The sequence below is a fragment of the Eulemur rufifrons genome, chromosome 26, assembly GCF_041146395.1.
Source record: "Eulemur rufifrons isolate Redbay chromosome 26, OSU_ERuf_1, whole genome shotgun sequence".
Classification (NCBI taxonomy): Eukaryota; Metazoa; Chordata; class Mammalia; order Primates; family Lemuridae; genus Eulemur; species Eulemur rufifrons.
In genome coordinates, this window is record NC_091008.1 from 4,514,488 (window position 1) to 4,525,222 (window position 10,735).

The following is a 10,735-nucleotide window of genomic DNA, read 5'->3' on the forward strand; positions in this document are numbered from 1 at the left end:
AGCTAGAACTCTGTGGAATGCATTTTGGGAAACGCTGAGTAAGCACAGTTCAAATACTACGAAGGAAATGCTGACCCTCGGAGAGAAGAAAATACACAGTTTGGAGATGTGAGGAAAGGAGAACTCTTTTGGGGACAATAACAACTGGAAATCCCACATAATAGTGAGAGAGTGGGAAGGAGGAGGTCAGGGAGACATTCCAAAGGTTCCAACCCTTCCAAGTGGTTTTCCTCAGACCCTAAGTAACAGAGTCACAAGAGGTAGATCAATAAAGAAAAAGTGACTTGTGATGTTTCTAAACTTGCTCCTCCCAAGCGTCACCACAGCTCTGTCCCCAGCAGGACGAGGTGGCAGTCACTGCTGAGCACTCTAAACTAGCTCCCCCACCTCTCCCTCTGCCCCTCAGTCTTGGGGGAAAGAACCTTGAATAGTTGTTTCCTCTTTGTGAAGTTCAAAGTCCCGGTCGTATTTGCAGAAATCGAGTAATCTGGGTTACTTACAGAGCGTGATCATGTTAGTTTGCATTGTGCTTGTTGCATTAATATCCCAGACTGCTACTACTCAGTCCGGGAGTTAAATTGCACATTAAGGCAGAAAGGTAAGAAAATATAATTTTGACTGCGTACTTCAAATGCATTCCTGAGATGATACGCACAATTGCACGAGCGTCATCTATGAGGAAGCTCACTCTGCAGTCTGAAAGAATGATGCTGCTCCCGGTGAACTCACTCGGGCAGCCCTTGTCTGGACTCCGTGGATGAGAATTCCTAGAGGCTGCGTTGTCAAAATGTTACTCACAGGCTTGGGGGAAAAAAAAAACCATAATGCACTTTTCTCATGTGCTTGAAATATTTCATAACAAGGAAAACCAAAAGTATTCCATTTGGCCTAAATGAGGTTATTGAGCAGATGCCAGAAGGGTTCCAAACCCACGTGTGCAGAACAGAGCTGGCAGCATCGTGTGTCACGTGAGAGCTTTCAACTTCTCCCCGTGGAAACAAAGTCAGGAAGACCAATGAGGACCTAAATGATCATCAGCCTCACTTGCCAATCTTGTGTCACTTGGTATTTCCCAACAAAAAATTAAGTCAGTGAACTTCATCAGAATGTCAGCTCTCAGGTATATATTTTACGGTAAAATTAACTGGTACAGTAAAACAATCCAAAGAGTCAAAGTGAATATTATATATTTGAGTATATAATGCTTTATCATACATAACAGAAACGTATTAATGGAAACTATTTAGTTCCATACGTTTTGGCCTTCCTATTGTGTGCAAAATTTAATTTATTTTATAAATATTTTGATGGCTTTACTCAGATGGAATTTCTATTGTTTTCACAACCTAAGAAGGAGTTTTAAAGGTTTAGTAATAATAATTTATTTCTTTAATTTTTTTTTTTTTTTTTTTTTTTTGAAACAGAGTCTCACTCTCTTGCCTGGCTAGAGTTCCGTGGCGTCAGCCTAGCTCACAGCAACCTCAGACTCCTGGGCTCAAGCCATCCTCTATCTGTTGCCCAACAATAGGGAATTGGTTTTAAACAGTGCATTCAGGCCGGGCGCGGTGGCTCATGCCTGTAATCCTAGCACTCTGGGAGGCCGAGGCGGGAGGATTGCTCGAGGTCAGGAGTTCAAGACCAGCCTGAGCAAGAGCGAGACCCCATCTCTATTAAAAAAAAAAAAAATAGAAAATGATTTGGACAGCTAAAAATATGTAGAGAAAAAATTAGCCAAGCATGGTTGTGCATGCCTGTAGTCCCAGCTACTCGGGAGGCTGAGGCAGGAGGATTGCTTGAGCCCAGGAGTTGGAGGTTGCTGTGAGCTGGGCTGACACCACGGCACTCTAGCCCGGGCAAGAATGAGACTCTGTCTAAAAAAAAAAAAACAAAACAGTGCATTCATACAGTAGAATACTGCAGAATCTTTAAAATCAGATTCTTAAAAATATTTAAGAATAAGGGGAAATCCTCATGATATATTAAGTAAAAAAGGCATGTAGACAGATAGATTGATAGATTGGCAGAAATCATGCATTTACATGCATTTTGATTGCCTAGAAAAATATTAGACTATACAATAACTCGTTAATAGGGATTACCTCTAGGTGGTGATCTTATTCATAGGCTTCGATTTTCCTTTTTTATAACTTTTTTATCCTTTCAACAATATAATTTTTATGGACAGAAAAATATGTAAACAATAAAGAAGCTTGTTTTATTGCCAGCAATGCTAAGATACAGAATCTACATGAGCATGATCCCTCCAAATATTTTCTTCAAGTTATCTCTATTCTATTTATCAGCATACCACATAGTACTACAGGAATATTTAAATATTTCTTCTTAGTCCTGAGTCTCTCTAACAAGTAATAGGAAGACTGTTGACCAAAAGATACGCTTTGCTCTATAACATGCTTAAAACAACAGAGGAAAGGGAAATTCAGTGGACTGGCCCCAGACTCACATTTCTGAATCGTGACATGAAACACTCTTAATCATTTACCGCATCAGAATCTAAGCAGGCAAAGGTCAAAGCAGTTTCAAGTTCAGTTACACCCAGGGCGTAGCGTAGCCCTCCTCCCTGAGTCAACGGCTACATCCACAGTGGGAAGGTTTTTTGAGTTCACTGAGAAAGTTTATGCCTTTCACACAGCTATAGTAATACTCACGGGTGGATACAAACACTAGATAGATTAGAATATGCATAGGTGTGAAGCAAACACACACACACACAGACACACACATCCATCTCTGCTTGCAGAACTGTGGGGAGAAAAAACAACTGTATGCACCTAGTTACTTAGCATATCTTTTATGTTGCAAAAGGCTCAGCATTACCATTGCATTTTGCATGATGAGCCATGAGCCCCCAAACTGACCCCTGTGCTACTGATGCGTGGACTCAATGAGTATTTCCTGAAAGCCTGTGTCTAAAACACGGTTTTGGCCATATGAGACCAAAAAGACCCAGTCTTGCCTTCCTTCCTAGATAAAGACACAAAGATAATTCTGTGGATCTCATGTAATTTTTTTTTTTTTTTTTTTTGAGACAGAGTCTCACTCTGTTGCCCAGGCTAGAGTGCCATGGCATCAGCCTAGCTCACAGCAACCTCAAACTCCTGGGCTCAAACAATCCTCCTGCCTCAGCCTCCTGAGTAGCTGGGACTACAGGCATGTGCCACCATGCCCAGCTAATTTTTTCTGTGTGTGTGTGTGTGTGTGTGTGTGTGTATATATACATATATATATTTTAGCTGTCCATATAATTTCTTTCTATTTTTAGTAGAGACAGGGGTCTCGCTCTTGCTCAGGCTGGTCTCGAACTCCTGACCTCAAGCGATCCTCCCGCCTCGGCCTCCCAGAGTGCTAGGATTACAGGCGTGAGCCACCTGCCCGGCCTTAATGTAATCTTTTAATGTTTCTCTTCTCCAATAAAATGGACAAAACAGTAATTGAAGTTTACTGTTTTGTCACCTAAATTTAGTGTAATACCACTCTAAAAGTTCAGTTTAAAATCCAATATAATCCTGTATAACCCAATAATATCCCTAGTGAAATTTATCAATCATATGTAGTTTTAAAAATCTGACATAATTTATGTAAATACTAAGGATAGGGTGCAGTATATTATGATTTCTCCGGATGGAATAACTTACACTCATTTTTGACCTCGTGCAGTTCATTCACTACTTTCTAGTTCGAGGATAGGCTTTTAACACACAACAGGGCAACAATTTTTACTTTCCAGACGAGCAGGCAGCATTGAAACCAAGGGTAAAGATCAGACCAACAAAATAACGAAAAGGTGGAAAGTGCAAAGGAAACGCCAAGAGTGACGAATAGAAGCCAGATAAACGTGAGTCTCAGGAATGTCAAGCAAAAATGAATATTTACTTGGTCTGTCCGTTCTCCGTGTAGGTGGTTCTGTAAAAGCCCACGAGGGAGCCGTTCAGCCAGCCGGCGAACTCCAAGGTCAGGACGTAGAGACCGTCGTCGCCGCTGGGGGAAAGCTCTTCTTCCGTCTCGATCACCAGGTACTCCTGGGTTTCGTACTCGAAGCATCTCTTGACTGGCACCTGCTCCCCGGCGGGGCTCTGCAGCGCCGGCAGCTGGGTGATCCTCGTCTCCCGGAGGTGCAGCCACACGTAGCGCGTGGCCGCGCTCACGTTGATGGAGATGTTCACGGTGCCCGTGTAGGTGTCCTCCTCCAACACGGGCTGCACCTCCAGGTCGTAGTGCGCGGGGGTGAGGTAGTCCGGCAGCCTGAAGTTCGTCCACTCTCCGCTGTCATCGTCGCTGGCAGGGCAGACGTCCTCGTCCTGGGCAGGAACGGTGGAAGTCTCCGCGGTGGAAGAAGGCAGGTGAGACGGGGCCGGAGATGTCCCCTGCCCGGAGCCCCCGGCGGAGTCACACGATCTGGTCAAGCCCACGGACAGCCCTACCACTAACCCCACTCCCACCACGACGGCGCAGATGACGGCCACATGCTTTGTCTGGATGCAGTATCTCTTAGGGCCCTCCCTGTCGGCAAAGTTCATGTTCGTTCCCCAAGTCCGGCGTCGCACAGCCAAGGATGTTAAATTTAGCTAACGGACGTCAGCAGACTTCCTTTTTAAATTGGAAGGGATCCCCTGGTTTGACAGCCTGGGGTTTCGCTTTTCCCACACCTCTGGCTTCCTGCGTCCTCTCCTCTGTCCCTTTGTCCCCACCGGCCCCTCCAGGACGCAGTGGAAACAGGGGGTGGGAGAAGGAGGCCCTAAGGGGACCCGAGCTGGAGGAGGAGGACTGCCCAGAACATTGTCACCGCTCCTCTTATAAACGCCGCATCCCCACCCCTTACCCTTCCTGCGCTGGAGCGAGTTAAATATAAAACAGGGCTTAGCTTATCAGCCAAGAGGGGACGATCCCTTGCCAAAGCCCCGTCAGCAGCTTGCAGGGAGAAAGCGCAGGGGTGAGGTGTGCTTACCGCAAAAATCGCAACCTTTGCCACCCGCTCTGCTCTGCGGCTTCTTCCTGTTGTGCTCACAGGCTCTCCCTTAACTGAAGGGCTTCTTGGATTTCAGCTGTTTTCATCAGGTAGCCTGCCAAAGTAGCGAAATGTTTTCTTTTCACTCTTTTTTTCCTCTTCTGTCAACATTCAAAACTCTGCCCTTTGGAGAAGTCATATCCTGGAGTTGGAGACACAGGCGCACGGACCCCTGAAGCACTCAGTAAACATTTGTTAAACTGGTGGATGAGCACAGCCAGGTGACAGTCCAGTTGATACTGGGTGACAGAGAGAGGGGACACCAAGAGGTCGCCCAAAGCAGTAGCGGAGCTGGAAAGCAGAAGAAAAGAGAGAAAGTGAAAAGAGTGCAGTTTGCCTCCTGGTGAGATTCACTTGATGTGATAAAGCAGGTTGGGAGCACATTCCAGATTGGAAAAGTGGCCCCTGTGGAGATCCATTATCAATGCAAACCTACTGCTTCAGAATGACAAGGCAGAGGGCCCAGAATCACAGTAGCTTAGATGTAAATACCCAAGGCACCTCTATTAATAATAGCACTCCTAAAATCATTATAAAAATTTTGAGAGTCTTCTTTCTATATGCCAGGCACTATGGTAATATTTTACAGGAGTTATCATTTAAATCTTCCCAACCACCCTATGAGTTTGGTAGTATGAAGGCACCCATTTTAGAGATGGGAAGACTGACATTTGGAGAGATTAAGTCATTGCTCGAGGTCACACGACTGGTAAATAGCAGAATTGGGGTTTGAACCCCGGTTTTCTGAGTCAAAGTCCATGTATCTAACTGGTACATTACCCTGCCTCCATCTCTGAAGAGGAGAAATAGTCAAGGGTTAAGTAACTATGAAAAAGTAGGCCGGGCGTGGTGGCTCAGGCCTATAATTCTGGCACTCTGGGAGGCCGAGGCGGGAGGATTGTTTGAGCTCAGGAGTTCGAGACCAGCCTGAGCAAGAGTGAGACCCCCATCTCTACTAAAAATAGAAACAAATGATCTGGACAGCTAAAAATATATAGAAAATATTACCCGGGCATGGTGGCGCATGCCTGTAGTCCCAGCTACTCGGGAGGCTGAAGCAGGAGGATTGCTTAAGCTCAGAAGTTTGAGGTTGCTGTGAGTTTGATGGCACTGCACTCTAGCCAGGGCAACAGAGAGAGACTCTGTCTCAAAAAAAAAAAAAAAAAAAAAAAAAAGAATGTAAGTTCTATAAACCCCCATGGTCAATCCATGCGTTTCCAAACTTTAAAGGGTTAGGTAGAGTTGAAAACGAGAGTGCCATTGTGTCTGCCTTGGCTAACCATGAGTTCTAAATCCATGTGGGCGACAGAAACAGAAACTTTTCAAAAGAAGACAGACTAATGGCCAAGAAACATAAAAAAAAGTGCTCAAACATCTCTAATCATTAGGGAAATGCAAATCAAAACTACAATGAGATATCACCTAACTCCAGTGAGAATGGCCCTTAGCAAAAAGTCCCAAAACAACAAATGCTGGCGTGGATGTGGAGAGACAGGAACACTCGTACACTGCTGGTAGGACTGCAAACTAATACAACCTCTGTGGCAAGTAATTTGGAGATACCTCAAAGAACTAAAAATAGAACTACCATTTGATCCAGCAATTTCACTACTAGGCATCTATCCAAAGGGAAAAAAAGACATTCTATAATAAAGACATCTGCACTCGGATGTTTACAGCAGCACAATTCACAATTGCAAAGATGTGGAAACAACCCAAGTGCCCATCAGTACATGAGTGGATTAATAAAATGTGGTACATGTATACCATGGAACACTACTCAGCCACAAAAAACAGCGGTGATCTAGCACCTCTTGTATCATCCTGGGTAGAGATTGAGCCCATCCTCCGAAGTGAGGTATCACAGGGATGGAAAAACAAGCACCACATGTACTCGCCATCAAATTGGTACTAACTGGCCAACACTAAGGTGTTCACATGGTAGTAATACTCACCGGGTGCTGGTTGGGTGGGGGGTGGGGGATATATCCACAGCTAATGGAAGCAGAGAGCACTGTATTGGGGGGGGGGGGCACGCTTGTAGCCTGGGCTCGGAGGAGGCAAACGCATCAAATGTAACCAAAATGTTTGTACCCCCATAATATCCTGAATAAAAAATAAATAAATCCATATGGGCAATGTTCTTTGTGATCCTGGCCAATTCGCTTGGAATTTCAATGCCTGCGCTTTATTCTTGCTCTTTTATTTGGCCTTGGCAACAGTTTTAAAATGGTCAGTTGGTGCCACGTTGTAGCTGGGCTCTAAAAAATAACAGTAACAAAATGAAATGTTCAATTGGTTTTAAGACCAAGTGAACTAGATTCACTTTTTCCAAGAGCCGAAAACTGCTACAAAGAGTTTTAAAACAGAGTGTGCTCAGCAAGCCCCCGTCTCATTTTCGCTGGTTTGTAAATGCTGCGTTTGCTCAGGGACTGGCCCAACCTGGGGAACTACAACGGTGGGGAAGATGAGGAAGAAGAGAATGAGAAAGAGGGGGGCAGGAGGCAAAGGGGAGGAAGAGCAAGAAGGAGGAGGATTTTCAAAGAGGATGAGAAGGAAAATAAACTTCCAAAACACATCCCAACCCAATTCAATAAAAAACAAAAATCAATAGAACAATAGATTTCGATCTTCTCTATTTTCTTGTTGTTGTTTCCAGGATGTTTTGAGAATTCTCTGAGGAGTTTTCTGGTATTCACAGACTTGTTCTCACAGTATCTTCTGCCCACGTCCCCGTGGGCACCAGGGTTTCTCAACTCACAAACAACAATTACATTCCTGTTTATTCATTCTGATTGCGCTGGAGAGAATCAGGTCGCTTGACCTGCCTGCCTGGAAAGTGTCTGTGGGCTGCTGTTCATTCATTCATTCACTCAAAAAATTTTTTTTTTTTTTTTTTTTTTTTTTTTTTTTTTTTGAGACAGAGTCTCCCTCTGTTGCCCGGGCTAGAGTGCCGTGGCGTCATCCTCGCTCGCAGCAACCTCAAACTCCTGGGCTCAAGCGATCCTCCTGCCTCAGCCTCCCGTGTAGCTGGGACTCCAGGCATGTGCCACCATGCCTGGCTAATTTTTTCTATATATATTTTTAGCTGTCCAGATCATTTCTTTCTATTTTTAGTAGAGACAGGTGTCTCGCTCTTGCTCAGGCTGGTCTCGCACTCCTGACCTCGAGCGATCCACCCGCTTCGGCCTCCCAGAGTGCTGGGATTACAGGCGTGAGCCACCGCACCTGGCCAACAAATATTTGTTGACTCAGTATGTACTTTTTAACAAATATGTAGTAGGCGAGGAATTCGAGGATAAACGTTAAAATGTGGGCATCAGAAGAAGTATCAGTGAATACTCTTAGAGGCATGTAGGTAAAACCCTGCTGCGGGTTTTTTGTTTGTTTGTTTTTGCTTTTATCCCTTCCACGCTCACACTTTATTTTGATGAGTGACAGGTCTCTGTCCCTTTCTCTCTTCAATGCACCAGTGGCCCTTGTTAGCAGCCATCCAATTCCACAGCCCACTTTTTATCATTCCCCGTGTAATTTTCACAAACAGAAACGAGATCCCCACGGTGCATCTCTAGCTCATCCCAGTTTCCTGCAGGGGAAATATTAGGGGTCCCAGAGGTGACACATGCCCTGGGGACTGTCAGCCGTCCTCCTGCCACCTGTGATGAGGTGCTGGTTGCCATCCTGGGGTGAGTAATCCCACCCCAGAGACTGTCCCCGGGGGTGGCTTCCTAGGATCATGGCTGTTGGGTCGCCTTCTTTAGAAGGAGGCCATGGACAGGGGTTCAAGAGGTTTATTAAGGGGATGGGACTTACGAACAGAAGCCACATCTGGTGGGGGGGGACACGAGACAAGATGGGGGATCCCTGCCCAAAGCCCTGCTTTGTTCTCAGCACGTAGACGTTTAGAAAGTAGTTAGCAAAGCAAACAAAGTAAAACTAAAGGATTTATTATTCTCATAATTTTTAACTGCTTTTACACTGAGTTCCCTAAGGTGCAACCTCACATATTGGGAGAAACTGGCTGGAGATAGGAACAGCAGGAGAAAATTCATAGTGATAACATGGCCTAGATTTCTGTTGTTCTAAGAATTTCAGAATTATCTTTCTGCATTTTCTCAGGGCACTAAATCACAGCACTGTACTCCGAAGAGTTTTAGAACTTCCTGAAATGCTTAATGCACTCAACATTTCCTGTCGGCCTTTGTAGTATCAGAATTCTTGGCAATATTTTCTTCTCTCTCTTCTCTTCTGTCCTCAGAAGTCTACAAAAACAACGTTGCTGCAGGAAAACTATGACACTCAGTGTTCTTTTACTCCAGAATGAGTCCAAGCGAACTGTCCTGGCGATGATGATTTTGGACCATGTTCCCATAAAAGTTCGAACAGACCCGTTCTTCACCTTAGGTAATATTATTTCTTTATTTATGAGGAAAGGTCTGTAATTTTCCAATTTTTATTTATTAGCACTAAGCTGTTCGGTTTGAAAATTTATGTATCACCACATTAATTTTAACCAAATAAAGTTGTCTTTAATTTTTGTTTTCCTTGCACGTAAAGACTTTGCCTGGGCCGGGCACGGTGGCTCACGCCTGTCATCCCAGCACTCTGGGAGGCCGAGGCTGGAAGATCGCTCGGGGTCAGGAGTTCGAGACCAGCCTGAGCAAGAGTGAGACCCCCGTCTCTACTAAAAATAGAAAGAAATAATCTGGACAGCTAAAAATATATATAGAAAAAATCAGCTGGGCATGGTGGTGCCTGCCTGTAGTCCCAGCTACCCGGGAGGCTGAGGCAGGAGGATGGCTTGAGCCCAGGAGTTGGAGGTTGCTGTGAGCTAGGCTGACCCCACGGCACTCTAGCCGGGGGAACAGAGTGAGACTCTGTCTCAAAAAAAAAAAAAAAAAAAATAGATATATCACAGGAACAAATGGGAGTAAAGATAATTGCATTCAGGTGGAAGAAAACAGGAAGGAAACTGAATGGAGTAGAACCAGCCTTGGTGCCAGATGTCTTTTATTTACTGTCTTTTTAGTGCATCCAGCCGGGCCATGGGTGAGTCATTATGAGACCCAGCTGCCACTCACCACGCCAGGCTGCCTCCAAATCTAATAGAAGGAACTGGGTACTATTTATGGCCTAGTCCAGACCTCTCCAGGAATAATGTTGTATTTCAGCTACTTTCTGGGCTATATAGACTTTTACAGATACCCTAGGAAACAGATCAGATATACTGTTTCTGAAGAAAAATGTGCTACAAGATCCAACATATAAGACATATTTATCTGGGTATCAAGCCAATCAATACAACTGGGAGGAGCTGCTCCCCAACATGGGCAGAGCTGGGGTGGATGTCGCATGACTTCTTGTCCTCCAGTGCCCTGGGGGTGTCCCCATCTGCTTGGGGGCATTCAGAGAGTAGTCTTGTCATTTAGGTAAATACTGCCTAGCTTATTAGTTAAACTAAGACAAATGTTAGTATAGTGAAAGAACAGAGGAACAAGACTGCAAAATGTGATGCGTCAATGCTGTTTCACGCAAACCAATTGTTACTCTGTTTTTTTTTTGTTTGTTTGTTTGCTTATTTTTTGTTTTTTGAGACAGAGTCTCGCTCTGTTGCCCGGACTAGAGTGAGTGTCATGGCGTCAGCCTCGCTCACAGCAACCTCAAACTCCTCGGCTTAAGCGATCCTCCTGCCTCAGCCTCCCGAGTAGC

The 10,735-nt window shown here is 44.8% G+C and overlaps 1 protein-coding gene across 2 annotated transcripts in view; it reads right to left on the reverse strand.

The window, feature by feature from the left end:
* Positions 1-4,788, reverse strand: part of ENPEP (glutamyl aminopeptidase) — a 68,395-nt gene extending 63,607 nt beyond the window's left edge. For both annotated transcript variants that reach the window (XM_069459026.1, XM_069459025.1), the window contains exon 1: positions 3,895-4,788. In XM_069459026.1, the coding sequence (XP_069315127.1) occupies positions 3,895-4,538 (644 nt within the window). In that variant the 5' untranslated portion in view covers positions 4,539-4,788. The remainder of the gene's footprint in view (positions 1-3,894) is intronic.
* Positions 4,789-10,735: the final 5,947 nt, after the last annotated feature.